The sequence below is a fragment of the Castor canadensis genome, chromosome 3 (genome assembly GCF_047511655.1).
Source record: "Castor canadensis chromosome 3, mCasCan1.hap1v2, whole genome shotgun sequence".
In the NCBI taxonomy this organism is placed as follows: Eukaryota; Metazoa; Chordata; class Mammalia; order Rodentia; family Castoridae; genus Castor; species Castor canadensis.
In genome coordinates this window covers 69,451,372-69,465,088 of record NC_133388.1, presented here as the reverse complement: position 1 = coordinate 69,465,088, position 13,717 = coordinate 69,451,372, and the positions used below count along the sequence as shown (strand labels likewise).

The 13,717-nt window shown below is 36.9% G+C and overlaps 1 protein-coding gene across 1 annotated transcript in view; it reads left to right on the top strand.

Annotated features, from left to right (window-relative positions):
• Positions 1-13,717, top strand: part of Brms1l (BRMS1 like transcriptional repressor) — a 36,697-nt gene that overhangs the window by 19,215 nt on the left and 3,765 nt on the right. The window contains exons 5-9 of the mRNA XM_020175512.2: positions 8,682-8,778; positions 9,741-9,824; positions 10,594-10,658; positions 11,285-11,324; positions 13,354-13,480. Of these exons, the coding sequence (XP_020031101.2) occupies positions 8,682-8,778; positions 9,741-9,824; positions 10,594-10,658; positions 11,285-11,324; positions 13,354-13,480 (413 nt within the window). The remainder of the gene's footprint in view (positions 1-8,681; positions 8,779-9,740; positions 9,825-10,593; positions 10,659-11,284; positions 11,325-13,353; positions 13,481-13,717) is intronic.

The window sequence follows — 13,717 nt, the reverse complement described above, 5'->3', positions numbered from 1 at the left end:
GGACATTGAGTTTTGAAGACCGTCTCTTCTTCACTGTGCATTTTGGCACACTGTTCAAGATCAGTTGACTGTATATTTGAATCTGTTGCATTGGTCTGTATGCTTGTTTTTATGCCAGTACCATACTGTTTTGATTACCATAGGTTTATAATATATTTTGAAATCAAGTAGTGTGATGGTTTCATCTTTGTTCTTGTTCAAGATTATTTTGGCTACTTGAAGTCCTTTGTAGTACCATATGAATTTTAGGATTATTTTTTCTATTTCTGTAAAAACTGCCATTGGAATTTTGGTAGGGATTATGTTGCATCTACAAATCACTTTGAATAGTGTGGACATTTTCCTTTCTTTCTTTCTTTCTTTCTTTCTTTCTTTCTTTCTTTCTTTCTTTCTTTCTTTCTCTTTTTCTTTCTTTTTTTGCAGTACTGGGGTTTGAACTCAGGACCTACCCTTTGAGCCACTCCACCAGTCCTTTTTTGAGAGAGTTTTTTCAAAATAGGCTCTCTTAAACTATTTGCCTGGGCTGGCTTTGAGCCTCGATCCTCCTGATCTTTGCCTTCTGAGTAGCTAGAATTACAGACATGAGTGCCTAGCTAGTATTGGCATTTTAACAATATTAAATCTTCTAATACATAAACTCTAGATGTTTTTTGATTTATTTGTGTCTTCCTTAATTTCTTTCACCAATGTTTATAGTTTTCAATGTACAAGTTTTTTGCCTCCTTAAATTTTTTATTTTATTTTTGTTGCTATTGTCAGGGAGATTTTTTTTTTCTTTTTGTCTTTCTGTTTTCTTTTCCTTTTGTGATTTTTTTGAGACAGGGTATCACTGTGAGGCACAGGCTGGCTTCAAAGTTGTTATGTAATCCAGGTTGGCCTCAAACTCATGCTCTTTCTTCCTCTGTGTCCTGAGTGCTGGGGTTATGGGCGTGTGTCACCATGCCTGGGTCTATTTGTTCTGATTTGTATTGCTTGCTCTTTTTTGAGCTTTTTCGAGGTGACTTACTGAGCTTTAAAAATTATATTATCAAATTATACTCTCCATTTCTATTATTTTAGTAATTGCCTCTGCTTCTTCCATTTCTGTTACTTTAATGGTTACCTTAACTTTTCAGCATGCATGTTTATTTTAGGAGGATCTAATTCCAGGATCTACCCTCCTGGAATTACAGCATGTCTAACTCTACAGTCAGTTCCTCCCAAATCACAAGATTTTAGTTCCATCTTTTTACCCTTCATATAAGATAATCAGATTGGCCTCTAGGCTGGTTCTTTTTAGGTTTATCTGCACTTTGCTAGTTTCTTGCTCATTGGTTTTCATTTACAACCTTCTTTGCAGGTTCACTTTTTGCTTCTTGAAGTACATCCTAGTATCTTCCCACTGACAGTCTCTTAATGGAAAATTCTATTTATTTTTGGTGGGACTGAAGTGGAATGGTGGAATATTCTATTTTAAATATCCCCAAAAAAGCTTTGTTTGCAGTAATTTTTATTTTTGTTTGTTTGAGACATTGATCTTGCTATGTAGCCCAGGCTGGCTTCCAACTTGGGATCCTCCTGCTTCAGCCTCCCAAATTCTGGAATCAAAGGCATGTGGTAACACACCCAGATATTTACTTGTAATAATTCCTGAAGGACAGTTTAGGGGAATATAACATTCTTGGATAACAGCTATTTTTTTCTTAAGAGAGAGAGTGTGTGTGTGTGTGTGTGTGTGTGTGTGTGTGTGTGTGTGTGTGTGTTGCTGGAGATTGAACCCATAGGTAAGCACTCTTACCTCTGAACTATACCTCTTGCCCAGTTTTTGTTCTCTCTCTCTCTCTCTTTTCATGGGAGTGTGGTTTGAACTCAGGACTTTGAGCTTGCAAAGCAGATGCTCTACCACTTAAGCCACACCTCCAGTCCATTTTGGAGGTGTATTCTCATGAACTTTTTGCCTGGGTTGGCCTCAAACCTCTATCTTCCCAATATCAGCCTCCCAAGTAGCTAGGATTATAGGCATCAGCCACTGGCCCCAGCTCCAGTTTTAAATTTTTAAAATCTTGCTTTCCACAGTCTGTACTCCATAATAAGTCTGTAATCACTTTTAGATAAGCTGTTTTTTTCCCCTTTGCTGACCGCATTTACGCTCTTTTCTTTGTTTTTCTTTGGTTGCTTTATTATGTTTCTCCATATAGATTATTTTTATCTTTTCTGACTTGGATTTGTTGTACTTTCTGAATTAATTAATTATCAATTAATTAATTTTTTAAGGCAGCCCAAGCTGGCCTTGAACTTACTCGATAGCCAAGCTGGCCTCAAACTCATGTTTTATCTACCTCAGCCTCCCAGTGCTAGTATTACAAGCATGCACCACCACGCCCAGCTAACTTTCTGAGTTTATCATTTCCATTAGTTATGGAAATTTCTCAGTCATTATCTTTTCTGATATTGTCACAAATCTCATAGCTTAATTCCTCATATCATCATTCTGGATTATGGAAGACTTTATTGCTTAAAATTCTGTCCTTGGACAAAAGATGGAGCTCCTCAGATAGCATCTGTTTTTATTTCTGTTAGCTCATTTCAGCTAGGCCTCAGGTGTGCCATCAGCCAATGACTACTCTCAGTGCTTGGGATTTCTTGGGAGATGCAGGCAGTCCATCTTTGATTCTCTAATCTGTAGATGGGAGGCCTGAGAAGACATATTTTCAGAACATCTTTTTTCCCTCACTTATTGCCTAGTTTGAGGCAGATGTATTTCCCTTAGGTGACCTTTTCATAGCATGTGTAACCTCCAGGGCTCTGCACAGGGATTGAAGTTCCACTTCTCTACCTTGTATAGGCCCAAGACCTTCTCTTTTTCCCAAACAGCTACTGAAAACCACAGGTCTAGGTCATTGATACCAGCAGTTCCCTCAATGAAGCTACCTCTCCAGAATCAGGTTAACATGTGGTTTCTAGCTCCTAGGGGATATCCCTTATTTTCTTAAGAGGCTAGCTATAGCTTTAAGAAGATGTGTATGGTATTTTATCTTAGGATATCTGTCTAGGTGTATTTGGATGTGTTTTTTGTTTATTTATTCAGAATATCTAGTCAACGATATTGTTAGAAACAAAAGTCAGTACTTTTTTTTTTACTTAGATAACTAATGATTTTTCTCTTCCATAATCTTTTTTGCTTTGAAAATCTTTTTTTTTTCCCCATAGAGATGTTATGTATTTACTTGACTTTTTCTAGTTTAGTTAAAGTTCTTTTTTATTTTAATGTTCAACATAATTAACCTGTTGTAAATAATCTATTTAGTTACTGCGAAAATACCAGTTCAAGGACATTTTAGAAAGAGGAAATAAAGGGTGAAAGGGGACTTGGATTTAGAGTAGTGTATTTTGTATTTATGCTCTCATTTTAATCCTTACAGCAACGTTTTGGAATAGGAATGGTTTAGTTTTGTGAAGAGGTTAAGTGAAGCTAAGAGAGGCTGAGTGATTTTCTCAGGTCACACAGTTAATGATCCGCAGAACCATGGTTGTAAGCCTTTGATCTTTTCATGGTCATTCATGCACTTTGCCATTAAATCTGAGCTTCATTATGCAGGGCTTTTCTGTTTATTCCTTAGTTTTTACACTTGCCTTACATAGAAATAAGTGAGAGACAAGGGAAACAGGAAGAAGGAAGACATTCTGCCCATTTTTGGAATGCAAGTTTGATTAGCAGCAGATAGAGAGGAGGACCAGAGACTACATGTTCACAAAGGCATGCATACAGAAAGTGTGTCAAGAAACCACAGAGAATTTGCATCAGTTCAGAAGGAAATCCCATGTATGGAATAGCACAATGTGTCAGACAATAAGACAGGTGCAGATGGTTTACTTAGGTCAGCTCCTTCAGCCTTATATGGGCTTAAGATGGGAATTGAGAGCTGACATCAGGAGGTAGCAAGGTCTCAGTCAGAGACCTCAGTTTCAGGGTTAGGTACCAGCTCTTGAGAAGATTGGTGAGAGCTGTTCAGGTTTTTTGATCATCTATCATTTAATTAATTTTTTTCTGATTATAGCCTTGATAAGTATCAATTAAGAAAACTTGAGAAATAATTATAAATAAGGAACTGAAGTCATACTCTACCACAGAGGTAGTCACTGCTAATAAGTGAGCATCTGTTTGATAACATAATTGATTTGATAGTATACATATTTCCTTGCATCTAATTTATTTGGGAGTGGCATTTCATGAGCATGCTATGGTTCTAAATTCTCTTTAGCAATTTGTTTCTAGCATGTAATGTGTATATATATTTCTGAAGGCACAGGCTTATAATAAAAAAATAGCAGTCTCTTGTCTTCTAAATTTCTACCTGCCAGTGACAATTATCTATTTTAACCAGTACTTCTGTAACTTTCCCTCATATTTCTAAACAATACCAGCTTTAGACATTATCCATTATTTTCCTATTATAGAAGCTAAGAATGCCATGAGTTCCCTCATCCCAGGCTGTAATATTGTTACATCATAGTTTCTGTTTTCATTATAAGTATTGTTTACTAAGCTAAGAGCTATACTATATTTAAATTTTCCTTGTATATTTTTTTTCACTTGGAATTAGTAAATGCTTCATTTGTTGTTCATTTTAGCTTTCTTTATCAATTCTTCCCAGAGACTCTTAACATTATCTGTGAAAGCCTCCTTAAGTTGTTGTCTTTCTTAAGAAAATAAAGCTAAACATTTGCAGCTTTATTGAGTCTTTCACAAAGCCTGTGTATTTGGCAAAATAAAAAGTATGTTACCTAAAGGTCTCAAGAAACGCCAAAATAAGCGTGGGACCTGTGATGTATTTTTTAATTATGCAAGGTCTTAAATTCATGACCTACAACTGTTAAAATAGCTTCTTATTTTCAGGTAGCTATAATGGTGATTTCTAGAATGAGGTGAAAAAGGCACTCACATTTCTTCTGTCGGATACCTAAGTCCTGATGCTATTTTTGTGTGATCACAAATGCATCAGTTGCATTTCTCCAGGGTGCTCCCTCCTGGAAGCAGCCCTCCTGCCCCAGCCTCACCATCTGCTGTCCTCCTGCTTCCTCTTTCACATGCTTCCTCGGTCAGCAGCATCTCTGTGTTCTTGAGAGACCTATCCATCACCACTTGCACATTCCCTTCACTGCTCTCTTCTACTAGAACTCTTTCTCTTTCAGTTTGGCAGAGTGTATCTTTCAGTATATCCTGAGAAAGGGTATGTAGAAGTCAGTGTTTTGAGATCTCCTACATTGGTTATTTATAAATTACTCTAAAACATAGTGGCTATAAGCAACAATAAATGTTTTTTTTTTTTTTTTTTTCATAGTCTCAGTGGCCAAGAATTTGGGAGCAACTTAGCTGGTTAGTTCTAGCTCAGGGAATCACATGGAGTTGCAGTGAAGATGTCTGTCAAGCAGGGATGCAGCTATCTCAAGGCTTGACAGGGGGTTGAGGACCTGTGTCAGAGGTGACTCCTTCACAGGCTGGCAGGCTGCTGCTGTCCTCGTGACCTAGGAGCTGCTTGTCCTAGACTGAACAAGGCAGACCTGGCTCCCTCCTGTATTCCACTCATTAAAAAGTGAGTCCTTTATTTCTGCCACATTCAAGGAGATAACAATTAGTCTTTTTTAAGTTAGGAGCATTAAAGAATTATTTAAAACTAGCACATCATTCCTGTCCAAAACCATCTTTACTCTCTCACATTTGAAAGTATAGAATTCTAAATGTTAACCATGTTCCTCAGCTGTTTTTTTGTTTTTTGGTTTTTTTTGTACTGGGTGTTGAACTCAGGGTCTCGTGCTTGCTAGGCAGGTGCTTACCACTTGAGCCATACCTCCAGCCCTTCTTGTTTTAGTTATTTTTTAAATAGGGTCTTTTTGTCCAGGTTGGCTTTGAACCGCTATCCTCCTCTGAGACTGAGCCACCTTGCCAGCTATTGTAACTTTTTAATATGTGTCACTTCTGCTAATACTGGTCCTTCAAAATCTCACTGGGCTCCAGACCCGAAGGCACTTGAGAACTGTGAGGCATATAAGTCAGGACTTCTTAACACAGGTCAGCATAAGAACCATTCAATAATGGTACCTTGGGGGCCACTGTCCTGGGATTCCTTAAAACTGTATTGATGAGAAACAGCGTAGGTGTCAGGCTGGGAAAGGGCTAAAGAGCAGATTCAGGTTTATTTATTAGTAAAATAAATTTTGGTAGATTTTGGTGGTATTAGGGATTGTTCTTACTAGGCAAGTGCCCTACCACTTGAGACACCCCCCCCACCCCCCAGTCCTTTTTTGCTTTTAGTTTGTTTTTCAAATAGGATCTCATGGTTTTGCCCAGGCTGGCCTTGGACCACAGTCCTCATACCTCTGCCTCGCATGTAGCTGGGATTACAGTCATGTACCACCATGTCCAGCAGTAAGTAGTGTGTTTAAATAACTAAAGTACCTATTGTACATAGAAATTCTGCAATCACCAAAGCAAGGGAATTTGGGTGCCCCTTGCTTTAGTAGACATCCTCTAACTGTTCTATTAGGATTTCCTTTTTTCTTCAGAGAGCCTTCTGAGAGTCTTGCAAAGTTGGACAAAAAGTAAAAAATTTTCTTTAAGAAGGGGAGGGAAATAAAAATGAGAATAGATTCAAGGCACTTCAACTGTGTATGTTTATTTTTTGTGGAGGTGGGGCTTGAACTCAGGGCTTCCTGCTTGCTAAAGCAGTTGCTCTACCACTTGAGCCATGCCTCCAGTCCATTTTGTTCTGGTTCTTTTGGAGATAGGGGTCTCACTATTTGCCTGGGCTGAACTTGAACCACGATCCTCCTGATCTTAGCCTTCCAAGTAGTTAGGACTACAGGCATTAGCTATAGGCACCCAAAATCTTTAATATCTTTAGAGATGCCTTCGAAGCTTCAAACATTTCAGTCTCATTCTGGCATTTTTTTGGGGGGATTAATACTGGGGGTTGAACTCAAGACCTCATGGTTGCTAGGCAGACCCTCCTGATCTCTGTTTCCAAAGTAGCTAGGATCATAGGTGTAAGACACTGGTACCCGACTTCCAAACTCATATTCTTAAAAGCAAAAGCCGTATCACTCCAGCTATACATTTAGAGTCATCATTGCTTGGGGAACTGGGTATATTTCTAGCTGCCATGGGGTCTTGACTCTCTCTGGGTGGGGCCTGCTTTCCTTTTTCTCTGATTGTAATGTTTCCCAATTCTTGTAGCACAATGTAGATGAGGCTGGAATATTTCATAAGAAGTTACCAAAGTCAAAGGAACAAACAAAAAGAAGCATAGTGAGCAGCATGCAATGAGATAATTCTCTATATATAGCATCTACTTTTAGTTTTCTTCAGTTTTGCTATCACTTTAGCTCCTGGTTGGCCTCCAATTGACAAAAGCTATCTTTTCCCTACCACACAGGAGAACCTTCAAGCATGTGTAGACTCTAAATTTCAAACCCAAAACAGAGGAGTTCATGATTGATGCCTGGCATGCTACCTACATGGATGTGGCCTATGTTTTCCACAAGAAGTTCTATCTAAGTACATCACAGTAGCTTGCATAAGACAGTCAAATCTAGCTATATCCCAATGGACCAATATCTCTACTTGCGATAAGCCTGTGGTGGGTTGGGTATAAATTTGTCATAGGCTGTTTTTGTAATAGGTCTGTATATTTATGTACATCTTACAGCTTTTATAATAAGGTGCTGCAATGTTATATAATCAAAGCCAATAGACTAGACCTAGTGGACCTGGGTTCTAGTCTAATCTGCCAGTGAACAGTTTTGTTGGTTTTATTCATTATTATTATTATTATTATTATTTTTTGCAGTGCTGGGGATGGAACCCAGGTCCTTGTGCATACTAGGCAAGTGCTCTACCACTGAGCTTCATCCCCAGCCCTGTCTTGTCTGTTTTAGCATGTTTATCTGTCTACAGTTTTGTGGAGCTATTTGGACATAATTAATGTAAAATTTTATAATTTTGAGTATAATTAAACTATTTTTAAATTTGTACTTAATATTTCTTTTTGTGATATGTTGGCCTATTTAATATGATGTGGAGACTAGAGACCCATTTATCATTGCTATGAGAAATAGGATCCATTCTATAATGATACAGTTTATATGACACGTTCTTCATTATGGTGACAGGTCAGGCCTGCTTACTTTTAAGAGGCCATGAGAGCTTGCTCTGAGTTTTACTTTAGCACATGTACATTTTTTTGAGTGTCATAAGACATTCAATGTCTTGTGCTTGCTAGGAGTGCTGTATCACTTGAGCCACATATCCAGCCCTGTTTGCTTTAGTTACTTTTTAGGTGAGGTCTTGCTTTATCCCCAAGCCAGCCTTGGATAGCAATCCTCCTACCTGTGTTTCCTATGTAGGAGGGGTTGCAGGCATGTACCATTACCACACCTCCAGTTCATTTTACTCTGGTTATTTTGAAGACAAGGTCTTGCTAACTCTTTGCCTGGACTGACCTTGAACTGCAGTCTTCCTGATACCAACCTCCCAAATAGCTAGAATTACAGGCATGAGCTACCAATGCCTGGTGTTTTAAAAAATATTTTAAAATTGAACTAAAAAAGCAAAGAAAACTGCCATATATTAAAGTACTGTAAGTCATTTGGTACTGCTAGTTAAGATGGACTGATATTTTCCTTCTATAATGCCCTCCTCCCAGAGTGAAAAGCTTTTGTTATATGATACAGTTCAGAGTGAGCTTGAAGAGAAAATAAGAAGGCTTGAGGAGGACAGGCACAGCATTGACATTACCTCAGGTAAGGGCCGTGATAGGATGGAAGTATTTGAGTGTCAACGAACCTCTTTACTATAGTAAAGGTGTCTTGGTCTTATAATATTTTAATGTTATGTAAACAGAATGTCCTAACAGGAAGGAAAAGGGTGAGACTTCTGAAGAATTTGATGAGATTGTTACTTTGATTTGAACTCATACCCATGAAAAGTGACAAAATAGAAGTGTGATGGGAACCTACCATAAGAATACTGGAAAACAGCTATGGTGTATGTTCCTCACTGTCTGGAGAGAAGGAATGCAACCCTTTCCTCTGTGGCTTCATGCAAACTATGACAATTGCACATGCTACAGGAAAGAAGGTTTTTGTCTCAGGAAAAGGAAGCAGTGATGATTAGGTCAGCGCAGCATGAAGTTGGTTATTGCAGGGGTATTACAGAAGGGTACTAGGCTGTCCCACGTCTCTTGAATATGTATCATGTAACTTGTTATATTTCTCTGTAAAGAGTAGACATAGTGGAATCAGGCACATTAAGGTCCAGTGCCATTATTCCCTCAGTCTTCTTGTTTGAGAAAGAAAAGTAATAAGAATACTACTCAGAGGTAACTTTGAGGATTAGGTGAGTAAGTGCATGTAATAAGTACTTTATAAAGTACCTGATGTGTTCATCAGTTATTACTCTCTAAGTACCAAATTGATTTTTGCTTTAATAAAAGCAGGGGAAAATGTCTTAGTATGTATCTGCTCCTGAAATTATATACAGTCTAAATGTATGTGTGTATATATGAAACTATATATATACATGTATATATACATGTGTATATATGTGAATATATATGTGTGTGTATATATATATATATATATTTCCCATTGAAGTTTTGTATAGTTTTATATGTAAATAAGTAGCAGTTATAAAATTATGTACCACCTTTTCCTCCTGTAGTCACCAGAAATCAGCTAACACTTCATTTTTATTTGCTTGCCAGAACTGTGGAATGATGAGCTTCAGTCAAGAAAAAAGAGGAAGGATCCTTTTAGTCCTGACAAAAAGAAGCCAGTTGTTGTTTCAGATATCCTTCTCCAGAATTTCTATTCTCCTTTTCTTGATGTTTATTTTTGCATTTTACATACCTTTATATATTGACTTTATTTTGATGGTCCTGTAATAAGCAAAAGGTGATTTATGAAATGGATTGAAGGCATAAGATATAATTTAAACTAAGAAGGGTAGGAAAAGAGAAGAAATTTAGTCACTACCTCAACTTTGAAAATTAATATGGTTTTATAATTCTCAAGGGCTTTCACGTGAAATAACTGCTGTTTTGTACCCAGCATAATTAGTTCTCATGGGTACTTTTTTCTTCCTCTCTTTTCTTTTTTTTTTTAAAGATAGGGTCTCTCTGTGTAGCTTATGCTGGCCTTGAACTCTTGATCCTCTTGCCTCAGCAACCATGCCTGGCCTCATGTGTACTTTTAAAAAGCATTTTTAATGTTTTCTGAAATTAGAATATCGATATAAACATGTAACAAATATATACATTCAATCTTGTCATTTCCTATGGCACATTCCCCCTATATTTGTCTTTTTCTGCTCAACTTTAAAAACAGTGGTTAGGTTGGTGGTGTATTTTATGATTAGCAGTACAGGATAAAGGGACTATGTTTATGGCAACAGAAGTAATAGAATATATTTGTTCTGGTACTAAATTTTTTCAAGAATATTCAGAGTCAGAATTCAGGATGCCAAAGGATTATTTGCATTTTCTGAAAAATAGGAACTTTGGAAATAGAGTCCAAGCAGAGATGTTCTTAAAGCTGAGTTAACCTTGACTTCTCGACGTCCATATATAGTTTATATGCTACAAGATCTTGATATTCTTGAAGACTGGACAACAATTAGAAAGGTATGATGAAAGACCAATGGAACAAAAGCACCTTTTGATTTTGTTTTCTTCACTAATATATCAAATCATGGTTATTGTAAATATGCTTTGCTGTGGTCAGACTGCGAGAATGCTTTAAGAATTAGAGACATGACAGCAATTTGTATTTTATAACAATGTGATTAACAACTTACATAAGAGTACAGAAAAACATTTATTCAGTTTTCTCCCAAGTAATAATATCACCATTTTGAGCCTAGTGCTTTGCGTAGTCTTAGCAGGCCCAAGTGGCCTTAAACTGCAATCCTCCCAATCTCTGCTTCCTGAGTAGCTGGGTTTACAGATGTGAGCTAGCATTCCTGACCTTTTCATTGTGTGTATTCTTTAATGGCCTTAGACATCAAAAGTTTGTTAGAAGACTTGGAGTGTAACTTAGTGATAGAGTGCTTGCCTAGCATTCACAAAGCCCTGGGTTTGATTCCTAGCATTTTGAGGAAAAAAATTATCAGAGCAGCTAATGGTTATGTTTTACCATATTTGTTACTGAACCAATGAGGAGTATTGTACATAATAAATAGGGATCAAAATATGTTTGCAATCTGAACTCAGGCAATTCTTTCTTCCTCTTTTTTCTCTTTTTAATTAAGGCAATGGCTACACTGGGTCCACACAGAGTGAAAACAGAGCGTAAGTCAAGAGTTGAGACATGTTCTTGGGAGGACCGTTGAATCTACGTGGTTAAGTCTTTAGCATATTAAAGAGCTAGCCTATCCATTTTGTTTAATCAATGAACACTAAAACTGAAACCATGAAGAACTCTTTGCAGTCTCTTGCTTCCTGAAAAAGCTTCAGGTTTTCTAGATGCAGTATATTTCTTCTTTCAATGTTCATCCACCTTGCTCTTGTGAATATTGGTTCTGTAATTCAAGAAGTATTTCCTGGTAGTTTTTTTTTTTTATTGGCTCAGTGATTCTTTAGGAGAGATATTTGAAATTTATAAGTTGCTTCAGGGAGTCTGAATTCTCTGAAGTTGTATACTAAGTTTCTTTTTCTTATTTGTGTGCCTTTTTGGGGAGATAAGAATGCTGACAATGGAGTCCATCCAAGAAATTTGTCCACCACTAGGTTTTACACATTTTTGTACACTGTTGTAAAATTCACATCAAACTGTGCTTTTTTTTTTTTGAAAGTCTAAAATGACCGCCAAATTTGTGATGGACATTAGCATTTAGGATAACTTTTCTGTTTCTGCTTTTTTCACTATAGATGAAATTACCCAATACTTCCAAGGACAATGAAGTTAGTTTTGTTTTTTTTAAGTGAAAATGATAAAGATTGTTAGAATAGAAAGACACTTTCAGAGGTGAAATGGTTGTTTTAGAAAGACAGGTTGACAATGAGCTGAAATTATATTTTTTAAAAACTTATTTTAAATACTAAGAAAAGGAATTTCTTCTAGTTACATTCCAACAGATAATAATCTATAAGAAATTGCTTTCCATTTTATCTTTAACCTAAAGATTCCTTTAAACTTTATATCATGTCAGGAAATTACAACAATGTTGTAGTGATGTACTGCCCGTGGGAATTAGTGGAAAGGCAAATGTGTAGCTCTCTAGAGCAGTGGTTCTTGACATTTTGGGGTCATGAATTCCTTTGAGAGTTTCACTTCCCATTTGACTAGGTCTCCTTCCCCCACCTGCTATCTTTAGCATTGTATCCTATTACTTTTCTTCATAGCACTTATTTTTTAATTCATTGTTTACTTGTTTATCTCCTGACTGGAGCTCCTATAAGCTCCACAAAGGCTAGCACCACATCTTGTTTAGTCGGTTTTTTCTGCCTAGCACGTGGCACAGTTCTTTGAGCACAGAAAGGGCTCATTTAAAGAATGAATGCACGAACAAATGCATGCATTCTTACCAAACACCGTACCAGACATTATTTTATGTTCTGAGGTTAGAGTGGGGAAAGAGACTTTTTGGAGCCTCCTTGGGGAAAGTGGAATAATATATATGTAAATAAATAATTGAGATAGTGTCAGGTGATAATAATTGTTATGAAGGACATGTAACATTGTGATGATGACTAATTGAGTGGGAAGAGTGGTTGGGGAAGACCTTTCTGAAGAGGGAGCATTTGATTGATGAAGAAGTATCTACTTTATGGAATGCTTTTGACAGTGGGCTTCTATAAGGAATGCTTTTTCCCTGCATGGGTTATCTGACTAATACCAAACCATTTCTAGCATTTAAAAATAGAGTTCTATGTAGGATAGTTCCTTTTTAGAATTAAAGGCCTAGAGACCTTTTGGAATATACACAAAACTCTGCTTCTTTGCAGATGTCTTGCAGGGGAGAAAATATGAAAAGTATAATTTTTAGAGGAACTATGGTAATAGATACTTTTTTTTGGTAATTGATATTTTTAATTCTACTTAAAACTGGCACTGGTAATTGATAATGTATCTGCTTCCCCTTTTGGCACTTGTCTCAAGTGATGATTCATTGTTCACTGTTTAGCTTTATATCAAAAACTTAGTGAATTATATAAAAGAATGTAAGAAATTCTCATCTTTACTAGATTTTTGGTTTGTTATCTAAGAAATACTTTTAATGCCTTTTCACTATATTCATAACTTGGTGTTATCACTTAGTACTCTGATTCTTATTTTTCTGACAATGTCTTATAACAGTTTTTGAACTGATCCCTTTAGCACCTGTGAAACTGGAAAAACACTTGCACAGTGCTAGGTCTGAAGAGGGAAGACTATATTATGATGGTGAATGGTACATACGTGGACAAACAATATGTATTGATAAAAAAGATGAATGTCCTACAAGGTAAGATGCTCGCTGCCATTTCTGATTGCTCAGAATTGTGGTCACAGCATAATTTCAGTAAACACTTGCAGCCTCCAAAGGGCATTCATAGTGTGTCATCAGTGCCCATGGATCCCTTTTCACTTGACATTGATTTCATTACACTTGTGCACCCATTTTAGCATTTGTACACCAGACTACATGTTAAACTCATGAACAGAGACATTAACACAGTAGAAATGTTTGGATTTCTTCAGG